Here is a 26,496-nt window from a genome sequence, read left to right as displayed (position 1 = left end):
AGTAAATTATGTACCACATGGTTAAATAAAAATTAACATCCATTGGAGGTGGGAATGGGAAGAGATTGCCAATTTTATCACTTTGGGAAGGAAAGAGCTAGATAAAAGTGACAAATAGTTCTGTTTGTGCAAGCTAGACTCCTTTCTTGACCCCTTCCTTGTCCTGTTGCTCAGACCTTTCCCAAGTCTGGGATGTTCCCCCTGCAGTCCTGCAGTAAGTACACGCTCACCTCAGGGCCCCTTGCTCTCCAATCATGGTCTCATCTGGGGTATGGTGCTGAATCATTGAGTAATAAGGCCACAGGACATTAGGAAGGGGCCTGGCTCCTGGCTTTTTGATCTCTTATTCCTTATTGTCTGGGAATAAATTATGGGTAGAGTTTCCTGTACAGGACAGCCCTCCTCCAGGACAGGTTCCCTGGGGTTTATCTGACCCCACCTTCAGGAGAGAGGAGAGTCTGGTCTCTTCTACATTAAGTACCCACCTGCCCTTTGTGTGCCCCCCCAAACTAAGAGGCACTGCAAACTTAAAGGGGAAAATTGGAATTTCTTAGGCACCCCACCAACCTCTCCCAAAACAATGGTACCTTCATTTTTAAGTTTTATGACACAAGTTTCTGCACTATTTTTATTGGAGTTGATGGTTGTCAGATGTGGAGGCTACTCCAATCCAAGTCTGTTATTCTCTACAAAGGAGGGCCATTTTAGTGAGAAAATAAAAACAAAACAATAACAACAAAAAAGAAAACCTTGGGTTCCACAGCCTGGAATGGTGATATGGACTTGAGATATGCATCAAGTTTTAGAATATAGCCATTGTAATATACATTTAAATAACATTACAATTTTTTCTATAGTGTGCTTTTTGTCAGGAATCTTGGAGAATTACTTGTTCCAAGACTTCCTCAGATGCAGCCTGAAGGTAAGTGAAACATCAAAAAAAAAAAAAAAGATAAAATGAAAGGAGAAAGCCACAAATATAACTTCAAATTCTACTTCCAAAGGTTGAGGAAAATATCCTACACTTGAGGCCTCTGATGCCTATCCTGGTTTTTTAACTAGATGCCCAAACTTCAATGGTTCTCTTTGGTCAAATAAGATAATCTTCTGTGAGACAGTCCATTAAAGCTATCCTGAAGGTTCACTCTTGTGTCACATTGTTATTGGTAACTTCATCCACTGTCTGCCATTCCACTCACCAGAAAAAGTAGTTTTGAAAAGGATCTCATTTTAAAGTGCTACTTCTATTTTCTACTGAGGAGTCTCTTCATCTTTTGTCATGAACTCTTTTGGGGTAGTACACATCTTTCTACTACCCCAAACCAATTTCAAATTTAAAACGACAGAAAACAAAACAAAAGAAAAAAAAATTCTTCCATGGGGAACGATTATGATCTATGGGAAAAGTTTGTTCTTCTCTTCAACATGATGGCTATGTTAACTTTCACACCAACAGAGAATTTTTAAAAACTGACCCAAGAAGCCAGATAGGCCATTCACATAAAATGTTAAAAAATAAACAAACTTACTTTAAAATAAAACAAAATATTTAGAGCTTTCCAATTTGAGAGAGCACACTTAATGCTTACATCTAATTACCGATCACAGGTAACAGGCAAGCATACCCGCTATTGAGTCCGAAAAATGGTTTCCCCATCAAAAAAATAATAAAGGATCCAAGAACAACCAGACTCCCAAAAGCACTGAAACAAAAGACTGATCTGTATATATAGTCACATGAAAAATAAACATCTTTATTTTTTTGCCTACTTTATTTCATTTTTTCAAATAAAATTTAAATCTGTACAAAGTATACTGTTACAGTATATATTTTGTAAGAATCAATGCCTAAAAGAATCACAATACTTCAATAAGCAGTACAGCAGACCTCGCTAGTTTCAGCTTTGATATTGAACAAACTCAAGCCGGCTGATGCACAACACATTTGCTTGGTTTCCACATGGTGAGTTCCCAGCACTGAGATGGGAGAACATGACAGCAAGTATGGTTATATTACAGCCCGACACACTGCGCTTCTTCATGTGATAATAACTGCACGTATTTAATACAGAATGCTCAAATTTACTTTTTAAATTGCATTTGCTTACTTCTTATTTGGCAAAATTCAGCATTCTTACTGGGGTCCCCAAACAGTGCAAATTAATGATATTCTACTGTATATTGGCACATTTCCAATAAGGATTAACTTAGAAACTCAAAGAATATCAACAACTTTGTCCTAAATTTTAACTAATATACATCTGGTCCATTTAACCAAAGTCATTTTGGAAAGATATTAAAGAGCAATTCTATTTCTGAAAGGATATTATTTTGACCATTTAGAGAAGATAAATTTTTAAATTGTCAATAAAATGTTTTACTACAAAAATTTTACAAATTTGATTAGAAATTTCAAGATGATTCACAGCAGACAAATACAAACTGTTTATATTCCAACAATACCTACTTTTAGACTTTCAAATAGAGCACAACCATGTCAGCTGTGTTAACTAAACTGGACAGTATGCTAAATTTATAAGTGGTGCTGGGTCTAGCAAGTGTAAATACACAGTATATTTCAATGAAAAGAATTGTCTTCTTTATACTTTATTTGTCTTCCCATAAGGAAACATTAATGTTTACATTCTTTAATAAAGTTAATCTTACATCAGAATATAACTTAATACTGTCAGCAACAGGGACCACACACAGTAAATAAGAAGCACATTTAAAATAAGTTTGAATTCACATAGATTAACATTTGTTGGTTAATAAAATATCAACAGTATTACAATCTTACAATATTTACAGTAAGAAAAATCTAGAGTAATATATACCTTTCACAGCAGGATTCCTTTTTTTTTTTTTTTTTCCTTCCAGTTTGGGATTGTGTATACACAAAAAGTTCAAAATAAAGCAACTCTGCAATATAATCTTAAAATAATGGCTACTAGGGGAAAAATCTATCACAACCATTGAAAATAATGGCGACTTCTCACGGAGTCTGTGGCATCTGAGAACCCAGTTAATTAACCAAAGTCTTGCTCAAACCAGCCTCAGTTACCCAGGTTAAAGCTGCAGAACTCCGGCCTTCCCTGACTGCTGAAATCCCAACAGATTTTTTCAACATGTCATAAGAAAAGAGGGAAAATAGGTTTCAGCTCACACCTCATGGCTGGAAGCCTCCAGCCAGTGCACATCCCCGAACTAATGCTATAAGAGGGCCAACTTCACCCCAAAGCGGTCACAAGAGTCCACCTTCCAACTACAGTGCACTTTGACACTGAGCACACTCATTCCTCAGCTCTTGTGCATTTGGATAAGGCATGAACTTGGCCTGTATAATACACACCAGCATCTTAGAGATTTGGGACCAAGGCAAAGAGACAAACTAGTGAAGTTTGCACTCAGATCAACAGGAAAAATGGGAAGTGATGCACATTTCCAATTAGAATGGCAAGAAGAAGACCCACATCCCTAAACTGGAATTTGGCCAGGGCATCAGAGTTAGCACCCCCTCTCTGAGTACCGCAAGTGATTAGGATGTACACTCTGGGCCTCCTCCAAGAGAGTAACACCATGTGGGACATTAGTTCAATGACAACTCCCAAGAAAGCAGATACAATTCTTGAATCTAGGGCTGTCTACAGCACCTGAGGTTACTCATTTGAGCTGTGACCTGACCCAACCCTGCTTACTTTAAGAGACCTGATGGGCACAGAGCACTCAGGGATACGGATGCTGGCTACTTTGGACTCTAGATCTCACAGGTAATCAACAGGTATCTGGGATTGAATTAGCAAACTGTACCATAGCTCCTTAAACAGACACTGTCATGTTTGAAATCAAGTCAGGCATGAATCTTCACTGTCAGGTCAGAAATCAAAGTGGGAATCTTCCCACATCAGCCAAGGTTATTTTGTTAAACCTTAGAGGAATTCAACAGTTTTTCATGTTGCAAAGTGAGTGATTAGTTTACTTATTTCAATCAAACTGGATTGATAAACCAGACTGATCTATTTAGTTAGCCTTGTTTTTTGATTCTTACATATGTGCTAACCCAAAGCTGTTGTATTTGGGCTAAGTACACTGACAGAGAAAATTCAAACAACAAAAGTTTTCTGCAAACTTCTGTGGCATTTTCTTTTTGGAAGTCAATGCAAGATCTAAGGTATTTCTACCCAACAAAGTCTGTTTAAGTGTTTAAGGTTACTTCCTTTTTGGTCCTATACAGAATGCTACGACTTCTATATAGGTCTGAATGCTGCTCCATGTAGATTCCTTCTGTATATCTAAAAATATATACTTTTCATTAGTTCAATACATGGTTAATCTTCCCACAGAGGAAGATTTTTGTAATCACGTGTTGCAAAGTAGAAAAACATCTCCTTTCTAAGAAAGGAAATATACTTTCCTATTGTACACTTTTGAATAAGCCCAAAGGCATGCACCAAAAATCATTAAAACTAATACATGCACTAAAATGATGTAGAGTTAGACTTAAAGTGCTGCTTCTCAATTTTTAAATTTGGAGAAGATATTTTGTCAGTTATTGACTCAAAGGTCCCCCCACCCCACCCATGGCATTAAGAAAGAAAAGTAAAAATGTATGCATAAATCTTTAAACTACTCTTTACACGGGGAAGAGAGCAGATTTATCAACTATCCTATTTATAAACTGGATTCCCAGTTTTAAATAAAACCATATTTACTGGTAAAATTTTTCAAACCTAAGACACCCAAACAAATGTTCCTAGTAAATAATGTTCTACATAGAGAATAATTTACTTTGGTTTTATGTACCTTCTCAAAAATAATACTGGTGTCCCATATGTCACCAAACTGATGTGTTCCAGCAAAGGTATAAGGCAAAACTTTTTTTCCTAGTGACATCTTGTTTTCCAACAGACAAAATTAAAATCTTTTGGTGAAGAAGGGGTTAAGATAATGGCTAACCCCTTGGCATCCTGAGCATTATGGTTTATCAAACTCTACCCTGCTAGAAGCTGTCAGGCACCCTGACCCCTGCCTTGAACCATAGGAATGGTTCCCCGTTTAGAGATGCCCTGACTCTTTATGAATAGCTCTCTGAACTTTGCTTCTTTTTCCTTCTGTTTGGATGTTATAATGTCTAACAAAGCTGGTTACAATGTCACATTTTGCTGGTAGGGGCCACCATCTAACTATTTCAATCTGACATGTTTTTAGTCAATAGCTAGTTTCTAATTTTATCAATTAGCTGCATTAAACTTTTCTCTATTTATTTATTCAGAGTGTATTTATAGCAGATATGGGTTTCAGATGTGTGATGCCCCTGAAGTTACATGCAAAAGTATCTGTGCATGCACATTGTTTCCTGGGGAGAGGGTCCACCACTTTCACCAGATTATCAAAGGGATCCGTAACCCAAAAGAAGGGATACAGGGACTTAGAGAAAAAAAAAGGGACTTAGAGGGATACCCGTAATTCATTTTATAGTAGGGTTGGGAAATGGGGGCAAAAAACTAAAAATGGCCTCAAAAAAGGGGCCAAATTGCTCATTTTTCCCTTTATTAACATTTGGGAAACAAGTGCTTCAAATTAGGAAAGATAATTAAACTGGTTAAACTCCATTAAAAAATAATCAAAACCACTTTCTAAAATTCTTTCATTTTCTAGATGCGGTCAATTTAATCTCCAAGTAAAGACCTGGAGAATTAATTTTTCTCTTTTCCTAAAGGAAATTCATAGACATAACACTGAACATCATCCACATTTAAAGATCTGACAATATAAAAGACAACCCTAATGACATGAGCCTTTAATTTACCATTTTGAGTAAACGATTATCTAGAGTCAAATACACATTTGTTAACCTTCATTTCCCCAAACTGGTCCATGTTTAGACAACCACCTGGCACTACTCCACCAGATAAACCTAAAATCTGAACAACGGAAATTTAACTTTTCTACTCAGAAACAAAGCTACTAGGTTCTACAATAGAGTCCAGCCACAAATAGACACACTATGTCCTACAGGCTTTATTTCAAATACATTACTGTATTTTGAACAGTTTGCAAACATGAGCTCCAGAATGACAAGCAAAACATGCTGAGGAGAGCATGTCAAGAATTAAACCACCGCCCCCCTGCCCCCCTCAACCCAGAACCACACTCAGGCATTCCAAAAATAAATCAGATCTGAAGAAAGGCCTCTCACTTATTGGTTCTAAGTATGAGATGCCTGAAAAGCTACAGAAAACGGACTATAAAATAATAGCTTACAAAAAATAATTTAGCCAAAAACACATCTCTCTGTTCTACTGACAAAGCTGTCAACTTTTTTTTTTTTTTGCAATTCTGAACACTAACTGTGCCACACAATCTCACCCAAGACAAAAAATGCGTTTACAGGTATACTTTTTGTTCTCCTTTTCCATCTATAGCATATCTTTGAGGCTGTAAGAATGTCTCTGGTTAAATTAAAATCTCTTACCCCTTTCCACCCTCCCCCCATCAAAAAGTGAGTCAACCCTGAATTCCAAAATGGAATATTCATTTAATATAATTATTTTAATACCAGTTACATAGACCATGAGGAAACCCTATGAACATTATAGAATTACATGAAAGACGGAGCTGCCACTTGTCATCCACTCTACTTTTAGCTTTTTAAGCTGGTACCCAGCTAGACTCAGATCTCACTGAGTTCAATGGCGGGGGGGGGGGGGGGTAGGAACCTCTAAAACCAGTCCACCTTGGGCTGGAATTTGGATCTCGAAGACATCATTTCATGCATTTTTTCCCCCTACTCTAAGCTTTCACTTTGTCTATTCAAACAGTTTAATAAAGCTCACATTTACAAAAGGTTTTGTTGGCAAATAAAGGCCCACAGTAAAAGTTTTATCAAAACAAATTTTTGTTTTACATATCTAACACTAAGAAATATTTTCTTGGCCTTATAAAGCATATTTCATTGCATATAAGTTTTGCTTTGGGTGGGATATTGAAAACATAATTAATTCTGCAAGAAATTAGAGAAGACTAGAAACAAAAGTGAAAGTGACTAGTCTTAACTTTCAAAAAATCAAGTGCAAAGATAAATAGTGCAAATAATGAAAACTAGAAATTTTATAGGCAACTTTACATAGTCTTTCTTGCTTTTGCACTTTTACATATTGACAACCTTATAAACCCTAACAGCTGTATGCAGCATGGAAATGGGCTATCATTTATCTCCATTGACTAGGCTCAAGGAAGCCTTTCAAAGACTTGTCTCACAGTCATTTAAATCACTGGTTCTTGACACCGGTTTGGGAATTCACTTCTTTTTAAATGATTCCTAAGGGAGGAGCTATTTAAGAAGGCCTGCACTGACTTAAACAAGTATACAACCATCTTATAATTTAAAATCTGACACACAATAATAAAATTTCAAAGTCATACCAAGTCCTAACTCTTCAAAACAAGCTGTAATAAAAATAATTCTATTCTTGTTAATGAGCTTGATATTTGCAAAAAGAAAAAAAAAATTACCTTCCAAGTACAAAACCAGAACCTCTTTTTGGCTATCTTTGAAGAGATTTTATCACTAATGTATAGAGATGTGAGTAAAATGAAACCTGAAAGTAATCTGTCAAAATCACTGGGAATAAACCCATACTAAACTAGGTAACAAAGGGTTAATCCAAACATACTTGAATTATGTAACTTAAAAAATATTATAGCAATTAAAGCTTTATTTTCAAAAATTTAAAATTGCTACATGGGTAATGGGAGCAGAAAGCTAAACATTACCAGCTCACGCTATAAAAGGCTTAAGAACCTCCAAGATTTACTAAGTTATATTATTAATATCTACCACCACTGAACTCTTGGGAATTCTGCACTTTTAAAGAAACAGAGAGAGCGGAATAATAAACAGAAAGATGAGTTTGCAAAGTATGTTACCTAATTTCGGAAATATAGCATTGAGGGTCGTATAAAGTCTATAATGTTAAATGGTTGCTAGGATTACAAAAGTAAAAGATTTTAGACTGAAAAATCAGATAATTTAATCTAAAGACTAGTTTGAAAAGTAAAAGCAAATTACAGTGTAATATTAGCCCGAGAAAATATCTGGTATGATAAATATTTTTGATAGTATAAAAACTGTGAAAAAGTTTGAAATTTTCTTTTCCTCAAAATAAGTTCCCAGCGCCAACTTGCTTTGACCAGAAAAGTTGCCATTCTACAATTGCGCTACTTAATTTGTCCTAGAAAAGCAAACATCCTACAGATGAAAACAGATTTGTATAATGCATCATGATCATAACATCTAGCTACAGACCAACAGCTTTCTCATAATCAAGGAGGGACCTCTTTTCTCTGGCTTTACTGAAATTTCTTAGTGAATATCAACTTTTTCCTCAGCAAACAATTCTTACTCAAACTCTGCCTTCGTACCTTTTCCTATCGCCAATTAAAATTCCTCCTACTTTAACTCCAAACCTTATATAAGGGTATATACCTCTCAAATCCTATTCACAAACATATTAAATAGCTTTCCCTTTTCTGCTCTTAAATTCCCAAACCATAAGTCTCAGCCCCCAGTAACTTACCTACACATACTTCTTACTCTCTTCAGTTCATAAATTTCTTAACATTAATTTCAGTGCCCTTCCAACTTCCAACTTAAGACTACAGGGAAAACAGAAAAAACTGACCAATTACCTCATAATACAGAAATCTTTCTAGATCATCAGTTAGCAATGTTCTAAGGCAGGAGTCAGAAATTTCTTTACTTCCCTCTGAAGGGGTAAGCTTGAGTGCCACTGGCAGGCCTATGACAAGAAGAATAAAGACAAAAAAAAAAAAAACAAGGAAGGAGAAGGATAGTACAGAGAAAATGCCAGATGTATATGGTAGGGGGATAGGTCAAGTACCACCACCAACAGGCTTCCCTGGAAACTGCCAACCCATTTAGCTAAATGGTAGTTTGACCCGGTCCCAACATGCGTCTACTAATTTATGAGCTGATGGCCATCACTGTTGTGCTAGTCAAGGTGAATGGGAAAGTCAGATGTCCTCTAAGTTTAACTGCCACTTCACAAAAAGGACATCCTTTCTTAAATCCTCCTAGAATTCCTCTACGTTAACATGCTAACAAGGCTATTTCCACATTTCTCCCAATTCTAGAATATAAGGGCTTGGTAACTGAACTGGGAAGGCTCTTGAATTATTAAAGTGGGACCCTAAATCAAGAAAATTAAACTCTTTAAATTTTTTCCTATGAAATGCTACAAAAATTAATAAGCATTTACTAAAAATCATCAAAACAAAGTATGTTTTCATGACAACCACTGCAAAAATCTTGCGTTTCCAAAATGAGTAAAATATTTCTGGTCTGTAAGAAGCACATTCATTTTACATAGAGGATCACCACCATGTTTCTACCTATCAACAAGACAACTTTCCACAAAAGCAAAGCACAGCAGGAAAAAAAAAAAAAAAAGAAACCAAACAGATAATATGGGGACAAAATAAAAACAGTAAATGAGAAGCTATGAAATTCTAGTTAAGAAAAAGGTTTTTAACAAGTGACCTCTGCCATACTCAACTTTCCTAAAGACATAAATCCCCTAGACTATTCAAATCAAAACTTGATAGTTTAGCAGATGAAAGATGGCAAACTGTTGGCTTGAAACCCATTATATTTTTTCATTTTTCACCTGGTCTTGCATCTTGAAATTCTACCCTACTCCTACTAATGCTACATTAGGTGATCTTCACTTAACCCATAAAAATGAAATTTCCGTTCAAAACGGCCTTTCAATTTAGGTTTTGCTCAGGATTAAATAACTCCTGGAGTATTAAAATCAGGTTTTCTAAAGATATATTGCAAATTCTGCAAAGATGACTTTATAGTAATTAATGCTGCAGGGTAAAAACATAATTTTAATAGTAGTGATCACTTCAGTTTTACAACATACTTCATTATAAATGGCCTAAATCCAGTTAACATGCAATGAAAAAAAACAGAAATACTGTATTTTAATGATTTAAAAACTGATAAACTTTAAGAGACAACTTTGCAGAATAACTTTGTTGAATGCAAATAGCTTAAGCAGTTCCAAAAATTCTTCCTATTTATTCCACTCTCATGGAGAAGTATATGTATATATAACAAATTATTAAGATATTCAAATTTAGGGATAATCAACTATAAATGTTATACTCAGAGTTATCATCAACTGTTCTAAATCTAACATGCTAAAGATTCCCTTGCTTTAGCATTCTTTTACATAGAAAGCAGGATTTCATTTTAATATTCGAAAGACTGAAAAAAGTCATTAGATTTGGTATTTCCTTTTTTATGGGGAAAAAAATCTTAAATGTTCACATGTAAAGTAAAATGAATTGTGCAGTTATGAAAGCTACAAGAGCAACAATTTCAGAAAGCCTCATTCTAAAATCATTTGGAAGTGTGTGTGTGTGAAAATGAGTGGGAATGTTGTAGAAGCCAGGGTGAGCCATGTGTAGAAGATAAGAATAATCACGCTCATGGTGGGGTCACCATGGCCGGTAGAAAACCCAAAATGTCATAGAAGAAAAATGTATTAGCTTAGAAAGTTTCAATAGTGCCAAAACGTAAAATGTTAAAGCACAGAAACAAAAATGAATGACATAATCCCTACAAACATCAAATTCCATAAGAAAACAGGAAGAAAAAATGGACATGCATCTTTTTTAATATACCAAATCTTAACTGACTTAAAGATGATATAAGGTGCTTGGCCATAATACCCACCCAGATTCTCATTATCAACGGGCTTATCTTTTTCCCTCCCCTTCCACCCAAATTAAATTCAGTTTTTCTGCAGAAAAAGTACAGCATCTCTATAGTAGTAATAAGAAATGAAAACAGTGAGTACAACTGATATAGATCCATTGACTTTTATTACAAATGTACTTGATCACTTGGCTTCAAAAAGTTTAAAATCAATACCCTATTTTCTGTATGCCAGTACAAAGCGAACTGTTTTACAAATTAAATACCTAAAAATTTGACAAAAATATTAAGATTTGATGAAAAACAATTATAAAAATCCTTAATCTCTCTCTTCAAAAAAGGAGGCAGTCTTCCCAGTCCTATTATACAATATTAATAATATTCACCATTTTTAGAATAGGTAGCTAAATTATATTTTTTCTGTTAGCATACAAAACTCTAATAGATTTTATTTGTATATGTTCCAGTTAAGTTTCTGAATGCCATCGATTGCAATATAATCAACTATCTTTAATCGAATCCTGATTTACACTTATTTAATAATTTGCATAGTTTGAAAGGGATAAAGGTTATTCTAGGACTAATTATCATAAGCCATTACAGTGCTATTTTTCAAGGCAATAAAGTATTTGCTCCCAAATGAAATTATGTCTTTTTTAGGCAGGGGTTAAATTTACTAGCAGCTTTTTCCATTACCTGAAAAATCAAATTGGAAGTTCTCTCTCTCCAGATGTGAAGACTTAAAAAACACATTCATACACTTTCCACTTTGAGTCAAAGTTCAACCCCTGCATGGGACAACTAGAAAGTGACGCTGTCAAGGTTTTTTGTTTCCCTGTTAATTTTGGTTTCTACTCTCCATGGCTATTGAGAAGCTGGAAAACAGTTTGTCTTTCCTGACTAGCATTGTCTTTTTTTCCATTTGGCAAATATTCATCTATCTCCAATCTGTATCTAGTGGAGGAAAAGCCGACATGGCTTTTCTGATGAACTTCCTTTGTTGTCAAAGGCATGTATAATGATCTCTACAGTTCTGGTTAGTTAACTTTAGCTCCCTCTGTGGATGGATGACTGCTGCTTCTAATATCAGCATGATAAATAGGAGGCACAAATAAAAGGTAGCTTAAAAAAAGATTTGGTGATTTAAAAGAAAAACAAACAAACAAACAACACCAAACACAAACACATATATGGGCATTTCAAATCTGGTGGCTGATCTCTGGATTAAATTACTTGACAGTGTCTCTCATTTTAAAGAACGTCAATATTGCAATGCAGTTCAAGTTCTGTTTTATACTTAGGCAGATAATATAGTTGAACCAAGCTCTTGGACCTTAATTATAAGACAAAGCAGATCAATAAAAATAAGGCATACTTGTCAGGAATTAAGTTTCATTTGTGATTTTGGCACATTTGATCATACTGTTTTCTATGAATAACGCATATGGTCAAATATACCACTTCCTTTCTTTTTTGTTTCAGCACAAATAGCATTTACCAACTAGTAAAATAAAAATAAGGAAAAACTCCAACATAAAACACTGAAATATAGAACCTTGGTAAAGTACCGAGCACCTGGGAAGAAGGGTAGGGGAAAGGATGAAACTAGAGAGGGGCAAAGGGCAGGTTGGGAGGGTGCTGGGGAGGTAAAGTGAGATGCAAAAATGAGCATCTTTACAGTCACTTAGTCTTTTCTATGATCACCTCTTAAGTCTTAAAAGATCTGCATGTGGATTTCTTTTTAAACCCACTGACCACAAATCAGATACTGGTTTTAAAATCTTAGTAAGATTGTGTTCAACTGTTATAGTGTAAATACATTTGCACAATACATGTGCTTCTTGATCCGGTAGGATTCCAAGCAGAATCTGAAGTCTACAGGTAAGAGAGGCTTCACTTTAGATAACTCTGACCCTAAAGAAAACCTCATGAAAGAACTCGCATCTCAAAGGAAAGGACACTTTGCCTAAGTTTGCTGTGTTTTTGTTGACTTGCACTACTTATTGCTGGCTACTATGAAACACTATCTAGGAGTACTCCAACAACCTGTAGTACAAGGCTTAACTTTAAGAAGCTATAGTAAACAAGAGACAAAATCAAAGCAATTCTCTTCCCTAACTAGTAACAGCACAGAGAATGCAGTCTTTTCCATATCACAGTTAAGTACAGTGAACAAAACAGCTCAACAAACCTTAAGACAAAAAAGTGCAGGTTATTAATGTTTACATGCAATTGATAAGCATTCCAAATGTCACATTATGCACTGTAAAAGCTCAACTTTACTATATGGAAATAAGAAAAATGTACCTTGGGGGAAGGGGAAAAGCAATTTAATCATTTCCAGTGATTTTGTTAAGTAAAGAAATTCCTAACTATTGTACGGTCACCTCATATTTAACATTGTATGAATATTAAAAGCAAACAATTTAATGGAGAAATGCACAGTACAATGGAAATAGCTTGTTATTCAACACATACAGTAGATCTCAAAAACAAAGACAACACACTCAACCAGGGAGCTTAAAAATATCAAATCAAAATTCAAAGAACCAGCAGAAGAAAAAAAAAAACCTTCAAAAAGACAACTGTTTCACCTTTCTAGGCCAATGCTTTACAATATGAGAAGCACTGATACCTTCCAGCTCCTACAGGTGGTGTCTTCTACATACAGCAGTTAGATCTATAAGGCTGGATTTGCCAAGAAACAATTCCATCTCCAAAACTCTCTACGTCAGACAAGGTCTTTTTTTTTTTCTTTTTTTTCTTTTTTTTACCAAAATACTTTCTACAGAATTCCAAACCAAAATGTACTGTTTAAGGCATCTTTTTTTATAACATTTTCTCTTCACTCAAAGATGATAGTCATGCAGCAGTTTAATGATAAAAATATATTAATATTTTACTATACAGCAGCAAGAAGTTAGTTGTCAATTAAAAGCACACAAACATCTTTAAATGAAAACCTGTAAAAGACTAGCGTTACAAACAACTTCAGTCTGGAGGACACCGGCTTAGTAAAGTGCTCTCCTAAACTTGCATTTTCATACCCTACACCTTGAATGTAAGAGTTATAGAATATACTTTTGATAGAAGGCTTGTACACTTGGGGAACACAAATACACTTAGCATATAATGTAGCCAGTAATAACTAGCACCACAGCTACATGGAAATCTTTTACATACACCAACTTGGCTTTCACTTTTAAATGAAACTCAGAATGCATGGCTCAGTAGGAGAACTCTATAATTGCGTTGCTCTGCTATTTAACAGGTCTACATAAGTTAATAGCACTGGCAAAAATCAAAGGATAGCTTCAGACCTCTTACAAGTTTAGGAGACAGTGCTAGTGACCACAAAAAGACTCACTACCTGATGTCCAAGTACAGGTTCACTGGAAATTGCTGCACGTTAGTTAAGGTTTTTAAATCTTTCTACACATAATAAAAAAAATATATTATGAACAATAAAAGTACATCTCATATACACAAGAATGACAAAACGCCTACTCAGTCAAAGCAAACAGATGCAGAAAAATATTATGGGAGATTTCCTTTTTCTTTCTCTTTTTCCTTTTGCTATTTGAATAACTTTGGTTCAAACCGTAAAAATCACAACTTAGCAAATTTCATTTAAATGCCTTTTTTAATAATTTCTTCATGTTCACAGAAGTTTCACTGACCATTTTTATATGTTTAAGGTCCAGATGCAATGCATATTGTATAAAAGAGAGCACTTATTGTTTACCTTGCATGAATTAAACCTACGTACCTTTAACTCTACAAACTTCTGCATAACATTTAGACAAAGCTCAGACACACAGCATGCCTAGCCCTCATATATATACACATCTCTAATCACAGGTATATAGGGGGTCAAATAGACTATAATAACCTCCATGTAAGGTTTGAAATTTGGTAACAAAATGAGAAAAACTAAAAATATTATTTTACGTGTTCTAAAATATCTCTTTTTTGTGCTAAAGTCAAATGTTAGCTCAACATGAAAAGGACTTTTATATAATTCAGCAATATTATAATCTTGACCATTTTGCAAACACTTTTAATAATAATAGCTTAAACGTGTACAAAAGTTCTTGGTTAATTAGGGAAATAAACACTCAGTTCTTTATATTTTTTAATCAAGTAGGAAACACAGTTCATATAATGTTATTACTTTTTGTATTTTTTTTTTTTAGCAGCTGCTTACTGTTTTATATGGTGGATAAAGTGGACAACATCCAGCGATGGGTGGCAAGTCAAGAAGAGAAACTGTCAGTTGGTGGAGGTTCTGTGGGTGGTGCTCCCTTGGAGTTAACAGTTTTTTTTTTTTTTAACTTTTTATTTTCTCTCTTTCTTTACAGTATATTTTCTCTGTGTGTGGCTGTGTGTGTGTGTGTGTGCATGTGTGTGGGTTTTTTTTTCCATTCAGTTTGATCAATCTTCTTCCCCTTCTTCCTCACCCTGCAGCAGCAGGGTGGCAGCGGCGGTTTCCTCCTGCTGCTGCTGCTGCTGTTGGTGGAGCTGCTCACATGCAGCCCGCTTCTCCCGCTGCTTCTCTTGAATCTTCTTCATTTCCTCCGAGTACTTGCAGAAGGTGTGTCCGAACTTGGCCCACACCTTGTAGGGCACGGTGATGGAGTTGCGGTAGGTGGGCTTCACCTCGCTCACTCGCATAAACACACCGTACTTGTTGGAGCCCACATCGAAGAAGAAGCGCTTGTTGTCCACAGTCAAGGAGGTGCCCTCGGGCAGCTCGGCCGGCTCCTCCTCCACTCCGTAGTCGTCGATGAGCTTGGCCAGAGCGTCACGGAACTCGATGAGCCCCTGCGCGGGCAGCGCAATGGTTTGGCCCTGCGTGGAGCCCAGGCCAGGCCCCCGGTTGACCGTCTGGCGGATGCGCAGGAAGCGGCCGCGCTGGTTCTCCTTGAGATCCATGTAGTACTTGCGGTTCTCGCGCACCAGGAACTCACTCTTGAGTGCCCGGCGCGGCTCGTCCTGAGCCTGGGCCAGGTCGGGCGGCTGGCTGGGGCCCAGCTGTGCGTAGTGCTCGATGAAGTCGCCCAGGTAGTCGCGGAACTCCACGGCCACTGACATAGAGAGAGTAAGGCGGCTCTTGTTGCCGCCCGCGCCCACCTCAGCGATCTTCAGGAAGCGGCCCTTGGCGTTCTGCTTCACGTCCAGGTAGAAGCGCTTGTTCTGGATGTCCACTCGCTTGGAGGCCAGCTCCTGCGTCTCGTGCTGCAGCCCCCCAGGGGCCCCTCCGCCGCCGCCGCCACTGCCGCCGCCGCCCCCGCCGCCGCCACCGCCCCCGCCGGAGCCCGAGCCAGGGTGCCCCAGGGAGCCGCCCGAGCCCAGCGCCGCACCACCCTGCTCGCTGCCGCTGTCTCGGTCCGCCATGATGCTGCGCTCCGCCGCCGCGCCGCCGCCGCCTGCCGCTCCGCCCGCCGCCGCCTCAGTCGTCTCAGCCGCCGCTGCTTTCCCTCCCCGGCTCCGCCTGCTGCCGCCGCAACCCCCACAGCCAGTCAGCCACTCTCGCGAGATCTGCGGGAGAGACGAGACAGACGAGACCCGGTAACAGGGCATTGACTCCCCAGTACAGTAGCAGGGCACCCTACTGTACGCGCCCACCCGCCTGCCGGCACGTGACCTGCACCCCTTCCCGCTGCCAACCCCCTGCCCGCCCGCCCGCCAGGCGGCGCCCACCCACCGACCCTCACCAAAACCCCTGGCTGGGGAGGGGGAGGAGCGGGACGCGCCGCGTCGCAGCTGCTGCCGCCACCGCCGCCGCCACCACCACCACCAGCACTGTGGCTGTCGCTGTTGGCCAGACCCAGAGTGGCTTCGGCCCGGACAGTTGGGGTAATAGGGTTGAAGAGGGGATTGCCATACTAATCACAGCGAGCAGGCCTGAACTCTGCTTTCCAGTGACCCCCAAAGAGGATGTGGGGGGAGGGGCCTGCGCAGCGCAGTCGAGTCCGCAGCAGAGAGGGGACACCAAGTCACGGCCACCCTTCCCCTGCGGGCTCTTGCCAGATACAGACCCAAACCCAGACAGGCCCGCCCGCTGCCTGGCTGGACTGTCTCCTACCGCAGAGCCCTGGCCGCAGAGGCAGGAGAGGTGGTGAGGCGGTAACCCTCAGCTGCAGAGGGGGCTGCTGGGGATGAGGCCGGGGCGCCGGCAGCAACACGGAGCAAGAGACACCTAGCCTGTCCCTCCCCTCTCCTTCCCCTCGCTCCCGCCGCTCCCCCTCCCCGCACGGCAGAGCGACTCTGGCCTCAGATGATCCCACTTCCCCCTCCCCCCAACCGCAGCCCCGCACAGCCGGGCGGGCGGGCAGGCGCACTCACCGGCGGGGGGGAGCCAAGGGGAGGACGGCAGCCGTACCAGGGCCGGGGAGCCCGCATTGCCCCTTCCCGTTGGCTCTGCCCTTCCCCCAAACAACAATCAAAAAGAATCCTCACACTTACCCCAAAACCTGCAGCCAACCCCCTGGGACCACGACTGCCCGCCTGCCTCCCCCTCCTCCTTCTGAGATTTGGGTAAGGGGGGCACCCTGCTCAGGGCTGAGCCCAGCCTGGGTAGCCGGCCAGCTCTGCGGATGAACCAGGCCTTGCCGAGTCTTCAGCACCTAGCCCACTCTTCTTCCTCTCTGGAAGGACCCAGAATGAAGAAAAGATCAGGGAGGCTTTAGGAAATTCACGAGCTAAAAATGTCAGGAATTTCCTGGGAAACGCAGATCCTTAAGGGATTCATTAAAGCAGGTTTGCTCACCCCTTTTGCCCTTCCTCTAAGGAATTCATGTGTGTCAAAGAAAGCCCCCCTCCCAAAAAGAGTAAAACCTTAAATGTTTGTTGGTTTTCAGGCAGACAGCTAGGTTAAACCAAAACCCAGTGCGGTCCAGTCGATTCCGACTCATAGCGATCCTATAGGACAGAGTAGAACTGCCCCATAGAGTTTCCAAGGAGCGCCTAGCGGATTCGAACTGCCGACCCTTTGATTAGCAGCCGTAGCACTTAACCACTACACCACCAGGGTTTTCAGGCAGACAGCTAGGTTACCAATCATTAATTAACCAATGAGTCTGAATGGTGACGGCGAAAGGGAAAGGGGAGCCCTCTGGGCTCAGAAAGAGGCTCAAGAGTAAAGAGGGGGCTCAGAAATAACTGATTTCTCTATTCCTAGATCTCATGTATAATATAGGGCCTATTTTCCTTTGCCCCAATAGCAAATGCTCATACTCCCTTACTGCAGTCTGCAGCTCTGACAGCTGTGGAAAAGCTAAGGCTTTCTCCAGGGGATCCCCTGCCAATGCTACTACACTTTCCCCATCACCTTCTGCAGGGGCTCAGAGCATACAGACCTTGAAACCCTTCCCCTGCCTTTTTCAAGCATGCATTGCTGTCTCCATCATGAGAAAAAATAAAAACGAACCCAGTGATGTTCAGTTGATTCTGACTTATAGTAACCATATAGGACAGAGTAAACTGTCCCATAGAATTTTCAAGGCTGTAAATCTTTATGGAAGCAGACTGCTCCATCTTTCTCCCACGGAGTGGCTGGAGGGTTCGAATTGCCAACCTTTCAGTTAGCAGCCAAGCGCTTTAACCACTGCACCACCAGCACTCTTTCCTGAGAAGGGTATGCCTATCCCATATGTGGCTTCTATTTCCATAAACATTCCCTCCCACCAAAGTAAGAAGACCTGCCTCCTTTTAGGCCCAGAGAAAGCTGAGTACATGGTTGCCCAGTTTCCTGGAAAAGAGGGGTTAAGAGAGGACTAATAATCACAAAACTCAAAGCAGTCCAGTACATAAACTTTGTCAATGTCTGATCCCTCAAAGTCCACTAATATATCCCTTCACCTTCTAGGCAAATCTGCTTGCTAGGTATCCTTTTCTCTTAGCAAGGGTCCCATTCTATCCAGCATTAGCTACTTCGGATCTGGGCTAACCCATAGCTACTCCCCCCAAAAGAGGAAGAAACAGGTCAAAGCACCCTGGCCACCAAAGAGGAAACTGGAGTAATCCTGTGAACCAGCCCTACCTAGAGCCACCTACCCATGTCCAGTGGCTCCCTGAAGTGAAGGCCCACTCTGAGAGGTAGAAACCCAGGGTTTGGGCCCTATAAAGAACTTTTCCTTGGTTAGGGGGCAATCTCCAGTACCGAGTAGGGCCCTTTCAGTGCTTACTTTTCCGCACTCCCTTCTCTGAATGCAAGTTGTCTTAAGGGGCTATAGGAACTACTGGTGCACCCCCCCTGCCCCCCCCCGGCCCCCCGCACAAAATTTCATAGGTGAGGAAGCAGCGGCTCCTCCCGCTCGCACAATAGCATTTAAGACCCTGCACAAACCCAGCCCCTTTAGGGATGCAAAGGTTGAGCGGCAGGGTCTCTGCACAGAATGGGGCGGGGCGGTTATACTCCCACTGGTGCGCTGAATCTGAGATCTGATGAAGTCCTGTCTAGAAGGCTGCTGCTCTTCCCCAGGGATTTAACTTGTGTGGAACTTAGCCTTTGGCCCGTCATGAAAGCTCAAGGTAGCAACAAGACCAATGAGATTTCAAAGAGGGGGCCCGCCAAATGGTTCCTGCCATTCTTCAGTGCTAATGATTGCTTCCAGGGGGTCAAAAAACTAGGACTTGAAACCCCCCATCTTCCTGGCCCAACTTCGGAGTCTAAATTTCTTGCCCCTTATCCCAAACATTTATGTTGAGGGGTTCTGAAGCAGTTTGAATTTGGTAGTGCCCTGATCTTCTGGAAGTGACTGGTCACCTGGAACTGAGTTCTTAGTTCCCCAGCGCAGAAGCAACCAATGAAATTTCTATACAGAATACAATTTAAATACCATTTGCACGCTTAAACTGAACTTAAAGCTCAGATTAGCAGACAACAGAGATCTGGGTCTCTCTACAAAAATACGTACTTAGGTGTAAAATTTCTACCATTACATACCCGCTTCTCGCCTACTTTATAAATATATCGAAAAGGCAAACGAGACTAATAATGCCCTTTCTAAAATGATTCAGTGATAAATACGACATTTAACACATTTTCACTACTGAAAAGAGAGAGTTAATTTCAGGATATGCCCCTAAGTATGGGCTTTTTCTCAGAATAAAAATCAGAATAGGGGGGTGAAATGTGGCTTTCCTTAGGCTGTAGTAAGTAGTAGCCTTAGAAAGCAGCCTGGGAAGAATGAATACTGACTCACCGAAAAGGCTTAAAACAAAAAGTTTAGAATTGTAAATAGAATTTCAAAGTTAGATTTGCGTCCCAACATTGAAAATCCATTAAAAAAAAAATCTGTAGATTTAAAAAGACTTCTAGCCATATGTTAATAACCTAAACAATATGCTAACTTGGTCAATGAAAAGCCCAGTCTAACGTCAGCTGTTGGAATTTGATATTCTAAAATACTTGTAAAATTAAGCTTATAATTTCATTGTAACATAGGAAAGATAAAGGGGAACGAAATATATTAACATGCAGCAAAATACCTGTGTTAATGAGAAAATATTAAAAATAAATATTCCCTTTCTCAAAGTTTGCTTACATTAAGAAAATCTGATAATGTCTCTAGATTTCTTGAGCTCTTTTGTTAATGCTATACACACATTTTCATTTTGAAGAGAGGAAAGACTACTTTATTTTTAATCCCACTATCTGCATGTTTTTAACAAACTTTTACCAACAAAAAATTGTGCGCAAGGAAACAGACATTAGACTGAACAAGACAGAAAAAGTCTCAAATTTCCTCAGCCTGAACTACAGGTGATTCCAAAATAATCTAATTGAGCTTTGGTTTTTAGAAAGTGATAATTAACATACACATTTATAAAATAAACCTGGAGAGAATGGGCACCTACCTTTTGGTAGTAACCCCTTTTGATTATAAAGTTACCAACAGAAACAATATGCTGAATAATCACAAATTTCCCAAATAATAAAGAAGCAAGAACATTTAGAACTTGTGTTTTCAAGTGGTACTTAGGTTAAATGCCTGTCTTAAACCAGACAATTATCTTCAATACCCAAATCATTAAAGCTATCTGTAATGTACTGAAAGTGTTCAAGGTGGAGAAATTACCCATTTCTTCTCATAGCTATTCTCCAGGAAAATTAAGGAAACTCTAAAGCAAATCTTAACATTTAACAACAACAAAGACTAACAGTAACAGAATTTCACCAACCATTTTCAAAAAATCTGTACCCTTTCTGTAGCTCACCTATTCTTTAAAAGTTTGCCTCTTCATTGCTATTTTAATGTTCACGGTTAAAGATGTGAATTAAACATTTAAAATCTGAAGAGAATAGTCCATGTGACAGAATCCTCCCATTTCACAAAATGTTTTCCTTTCAAGCATTTGAATAAAAGTTAAATAAATATAACGTAAACTCAAAATTTGATAAAAGACTCAAAGAACCCGACATTTCATGTACCCAAAAGATCCAAAGAGAACCGATTCGAAAGCCAATTCCCCTCTCTTCCGGATATTTAAACGGTTTTACTAGTACTCAGAGGAATGAAATCAGCAACTCTCTCTACACTCTAAATCACACTACAATTTCCAAAGCCGCAATTCGCAAACGACAGTTTGGGTGGGGAGCAGTTGGGGTCCTGAAGTAACCCAAAGATTCCTTTTCCCCTCTGACACTCTACCACCAAAAACTGTCAAATCAAATTCAACCTATTGTAAAGCACCGGGATCTCCCTTCCAAAGACGTAGGACACAAGCATAGACACCGCTGCAAAAATCTGTCCAAAAGCGCTTGGCTCGACAGAAACGCGAGGGGCCCAGATCGGAACGAATAAGAACCCACAAGAGGGTCCCGCAGGGACACAGGAAATGGGGGTGACATTCAGAGGCAGACAGTCCCGAACCAAAGAAAGTTGCCTCAGCCGGTCCTTTGGGTCTCTCTCTACCCAAGTTCAGGCTCGAGGCAGATATATTTGTGGGGTCCGTTCCCCCACAGACATCTCAGCCCGCCTCAGGGGCCCACTGTCGCTCAAAGGGAAGATTCTCTAGCCCCACATCCGTTCCTTTTGTCCCCGGACAAAAGCAGAGGAGGCTGTTGAGCTGACCCAGCGCCATGGGGCAACAAAAATGGCCTGTTCGGTTCACCCATCCTTGGGCCTGGCATCATCTGCGATGTCAGCACCAATGTATTATTTTTACGTTTCCTGGGCGGGTGTGTGCATTTTAGGGAGAGGGGGCTGGACAGAGAAAAGGGGTTGTTAATGGAGCCTAGATTACAGAACCCTTCTTCCTCCACCCTCCCGCAAGGATTGCAGTGCAGGGAGTGTCGGCCACGTCTGGCGCACAGTCCCAGGCCGCGGGGCGAAGGTGCCCAGGGGAGATGGGGCTCAGGGATTTCTAGGCAAACGACACCACTGGTGGTCTCCAGTGCCCGCGAAGGTATAATTCTGTCTCTCTCTTTCTTTTTTCTTTTTTTTTTTTTAGGGTTTTTTGTTTTTGTTTTTTTTTAAGGTGGAAGCGGGTTTATTCGTGCGTGAGTTGCAGGAGGGGGGGCGTTGCTGCACTGCCTAGGTCCCCAGAAGGGAGGGTGCGGGGATGTCTGCAATGGTACAATAATCATTCCTGCGGGCTGAGAGGGCAACTATAGGGGACAGGGTGGGCAGCACCTCGAGCTGTGGCATTCGCAGCAAGGAAGGTCGCGAGGGGCTTACCCTGGCGGGCGGGCGCTCTCTTGCCGCAGGTGAGAGAGGGCGCGCGCGAGGCAGGCGCTAGGCAGGCGCGAGGACGGGGGGAGGGGAGGAGGGCGCGCGCGCGCACACCTGTGCTGGACGGCGGCGCGAGCCGAGCTGCGCCTCACTCGGGCTCTGCCGGCTGAGGGAGGAGGGCGGGCTGGCAGGCGGGGGCGGGACGCCGAGGGGAGGAGGAGGAGGCGGCTCGGCTGGCTGGCTCGACTCCCGCTCGTTCTCCCTCCCGCGGGCAAGCCCGGCTCACACCCCGCTGTCCCTCTCACTCACAGCCCCCTTGGCTCTCCCTCCTCCTCCTCCTTCCCCTGCGGGATCCGAGCGCCGCCGCCGCGGCCGCCGCAGACGGCAAGTCGTGGCAGCCAGACGTCGGCGCGTAACCCGGCGCTCCGTGCGTGACTCCGGGCGACGTCAGCGCGCGCTCCGCTCTATCCACCAGCCCCCCTCTTTCCCTCGCTCCGTGGCTCGCGCCCTGCGCCCTCGCGTCTCTCCGTTTCAGTTGCAGCGGCGGCGGCCACGGAGCGCGCGCCCTCAGCCCCCTCTCGCGCGTGCGCGTGCCCTCTCCGCTATTGGCCCGTCTACAGCCGGCCGCCCAGGCCTTGAGGCGCGTCTGAGGAGGGGGCTGCCTGCGGCCTCCGTCAGCGGCTTCTAGGTCCGCATTTCCTCCGCCCGAGCTCGGAATGCCCCAAGGAAGACTTATCACTCGTTGGGCTTTTGATGGCGGAGGCCCGGCACAGGCGGGTATAGAGCCATGTAGGGCCTGCGTCAGTTCCAACTTAGGGTCGTTGCCGCATCTCCTACCACCCTGTCACCGTTTCACCTCCTCCTCGATGTCTTAGGAGGCAATAGGCCTTTCATCTCTTGGGAGGGTCTCACCTTGGTCTTCAGACACCCCTCTGAAAGGAGCTGGAAGGGCAGAATTAGCATGAAAAAGAAAGTCTAGACCACGTTCAAGCTCCTGCCCCAGGGATTCTTGACAGGAAGCGTGGGGTTGCTGCCCAGCCTCCCATGCAGCGTGGGTGCAGCTGGGCCCCCGTGAGGGGCTGTGACTAAGGGCAAAACACTGATATTATTTATGCCTCCCTGGGCCGACAGGGAGCCAGTAAAAGGGACAAGTTAGTTTTCGTAAATTGCTATTCAAGGGCGAAATACAGGACTGTAACATGTCCTTTAAATCCCCCCTCCTTTTTTTTTAAAAAAAATCTTAAGTTAAACAAGAGTTTTGGTGCACGGTGACTTTTTTCCTCGCCTTGTATTCCGTCACATCGCCAACACTGCCTATATAGAAGTAATGTGTATCAGTTAAAAATGATTTGCTGCAAAATAAATAGAAAACTGACTTCACCATCTTTATAATTTATTATTTAAATTGATCTGAGAAGTCAACCTGTGATTTAGGGAAACTTAGTCACTGCCCTAACTTATTCGACAGAGTATATTATTTTGAAATTACTTTACGGTACCCTACAAGAAAACCTACTTTTATTAGGCAATAGTAGAATTTTAAACTCACTTCTTATATGGACCTTTTTCCAGGAAGCTTGTCTAGTTAAGCGTTTGAGGCAAGAAGGAACAAGTGTAATCAACCCTATTTATATAGATGAGAAAGTTGAGTTCCAAAAATGTGAGCAAGTTCTTCAGAGGTGCAAGAAGTCTGCCACTGCTAGAGGGAAAGTCTAGGTCTCTTATCACCTACTTTACCCACTAAAGTAGATACCCCTCTATTGTTATCTTCTGGTTAGCTTGATGGCTGTATGGTAGACAATGTCTAAAGGCTGAAAAGAAACACATTTAAGGGGTATTTCTAGAGACTCCAAATCATGAAGGACTCTAATAAAAGGTCCGAGTTTGAAATTTTTGGCCATAGAAAATTACAGTTCAGAAATAAATTATTGTGAAACAGTTCAGCTTCCATACTAACAACAACAAAATGTTTTTTCATCCCTAGTAAGAAGTGAGAAAATTTTTGAGACAGGCTTAAGAGTGATGAATCATTTCCTTTGAATTGCTTATTTACTCACCTCATCTTTAGGTGGCAGCACTACTATATAAATATCTTTAAAACTAGTCTTCTGCAACATGATTATCTAGAGTGTTTTGTTCTACATGCTTCCAACTGTATTGTGAGGATTAGAAGCTGGTGAAAATATGAAATCATAGCTGAGAATTAGAATACTTAGGTTCTAGAGAAGGAAAAACAACAGCTTTCAGAGAAATTAATAAAATACATAGAGCCATTGAGGGGAAAATATTGGAAAGCTTCAGGAAAAGATTTGTTTTTAGCATCTTTACTCTCGACTTGCTCTGTTATTTAAATATAGCACAAGATAACCTTCCAAAGCAAACCATGGTTTCTCAATAATGCATATTTATCAAGCATTTACAAGTTTAAGGTAGCTAGTTTTAGTTGTATGGTTGCCAGTATACTAACCAATTTTAAAACTCGGGTGGAGTTTTTCCTCATTAAACAACATCAAGCTTACGAAGATCCTAAAAAGGACCTAATTGTTGACCCTTGTGGAAGAGAAGAACTCTTCTTGGCTTCTTGCCTGGCTTCCCTAAATTGTTCATATGCAAAGTAAATCACCGTCGTTCAAACTGAAGCAGTAAGAAGCTGAACCAGATGTAAAATGGTAGCAATTTACAGGTAATTTTATATGTTAATTTCTCCCACTTTTTTTGAGGATAATAGTGATATATGGAAGTTATTTGGTCAAGTGTTTTTGAAACAGAACTTTGTCATAGTTTTGTATATTTACAGTAGTTTTCCCTGTGCCTTCTCCAAACAACCCAATAAAATTAAATTTACATGTATTTCAAAATAGAAACTGCATTATATTTACAATGTAAACACAACCACCAGGGAATATAGAGACAATCCGGAGTAGGAAATCAAATTATTTCTGGGTAGAGGATGAAGTGTTAAAGTCTTTCTTTATGGCAGCTTCCATCTTTCTCGAATCAAGCTTGGGGGAGGAGTCTCTAGCTTGTAGTAGTCCTCAGACTCAGCGGTATTATGTTAAAATTTCCAAGCGCTCTGGTGCCAGCAAATCATGCAGCCTGGGGGCTTTTGCTCCAAACTTCTGCTAACTCCCTTTTGGCAGTGAAGTGTTCTGTTGAACAAAGTTTGCACGTGTTTAGAATGTGAAGTGGTTCTTCAGGCATTTATCTGGTTTTCTTCCAGTTTAGGGACTTGAAGGCAAGGGTTACAAGTGTGAGACTGTTAGAGTTCACGTGGACTCTGAAACAGACTATGCTAGTGATCTTGAACTTTAACTTAAACAAAGACAGCTTTTTTGTTGGTGTAGGAATTATTGATGTGGACCTTTTAGTGAGTTGTTTACTCTCTGACACCTTAAATGCTAACATCCTAACGAACCAATTCTCACAAGTAGGTAAGCAAGACTGCCCCCCCCACCCCGTTGAGGATGTAGAGCTAGGAAAAATCATTTCTCATCTGACCCACAACACCACCAAAATGCGTATACCCAGATGAAACTCAGTATATAATAATGTGGAATTTGAGAATGAAGGGACCAGTAATTATTTAAACTTGATCTCATTTGCCAGATTATATATAACTATGGCCCTCTGGGAGCCCTGGTGGTGTGGTGGTAAAGAGCTTGGCTGCTAACCAAAAGGTTGGCAGTTCAAACCCACCGGCTGCTCCTTGGAAACCAACGCTAAGGGGCAGTTCTACTCTGTTGTATAGGGTCACTATGAGTTGAAATCGACTCGATGGCAATGGGTTTGGTTTTTGGTTATGAGCCTCTGATCTTTTTTTGATATCAGTTGTCTGGCTTCATCTTTTTACCCACCTGCACCCTGGTGGCATAGTGGTTAAGAGCTACAGCTGCTAACCAAAAGATCGGCAGTTCGAATCTACCAGGCGCTCCTTGGAAACCCTGTGGGACAGTTCTACTCTGTCCTGTAGGGTTGCTATGATTCAGAATCCACTCAAAGGCAATGGGTTTTCCCATCCTAGAGTTGTTCATTAACAGCACTTGGCCCAGATGTGTTAATTTGTCT

The 26,496-nt window shown here is 41.1% G+C and overlaps 2 protein-coding genes across 3 annotated transcripts; both read right to left on the bottom strand.

Moving 5' to 3' along the window:
* Nucleotides 1-1,740: 1,740 nt before the first annotated feature.
* IGIP (IgA inducing protein) lies at nt 1,741-3,130 on the bottom strand. The gene is made up of 2 exons (XM_049868703.1): nt 3,052-3,130; nt 1,741-2,110 (listed from the first exon to the last, which is right to left on the bottom strand). Exons 1-2 carry the CDS (start codon nt 3,128-3,130, stop codon nt 1,899-1,901), a joined length of 291 nt encoding a protein of 96 aa, XP_049724660.1. The 3' UTR covers nt 1,741-1,898.
* Nucleotides 2,013-22,849, bottom strand: PURA (purine rich element binding protein A). Of its 2 annotated transcripts, none has more exons than XM_049873800.1 (2): nt 22,438-22,849; nt 2,013-16,291 (listed from the first exon to the last, which is right to left on the bottom strand). In XM_049873800.1, the coding sequence occupies exon 2, from the start codon at nt 16,145-16,147 to the stop codon at nt 15,185-15,187; it is 963 nt and encodes a 320-aa protein (XP_049729757.1). In that variant the 5' UTR covers nt 16,148-16,291; nt 22,438-22,849; the 3' UTR covers nt 2,013-15,184. The 2 variants fall into 2 exon arrangements, with proteins under 2 accessions (XP_049729757.1, XP_049729758.1); XM_049873801.1 differs by having other exon boundaries at nt 22,546-22,849.
* Between the last annotated feature and the right edge of the window lie 3,647 nt (nt 22,850-26,496).

This window comes from Elephas maximus, chromosome 2 (assembly GCF_024166365.1).
Source record: "Elephas maximus indicus isolate mEleMax1 chromosome 2, mEleMax1 primary haplotype, whole genome shotgun sequence".
Lineage (NCBI taxonomy): Eukaryota > Metazoa > Chordata > Mammalia > Proboscidea > Elephantidae > Elephas > Elephas maximus.
Note: the sequence above shows the minus strand (reverse complement) of the source record. Positions and strands in the feature narration are given on the sequence as shown.

Bases quoted from the DNA above. Each gene is read 5' to 3' on its own strand.
- IGIP (XM_049868703.1), bottom strand. From the start codon at position 3,130: ATGTTGAAAAAATCTGTTGGGATTTCAGCAGTCAGGGAAGGCCGGAGT. The intron at 2,111-3,051 runs GTTTGAGCAAGA...TTGCCAAATAAG, and splicing joins AACCTGGGTAACTGAGGCTG to AAGTAAGCAAATGCAATTTA.
- PURA (XM_049873800.1), bottom strand. From the start codon at position 16,147: ATGGCGGACCGAGACAGCGGCAGCGAGCAGGGTGGTGCGGCGCTGGGC.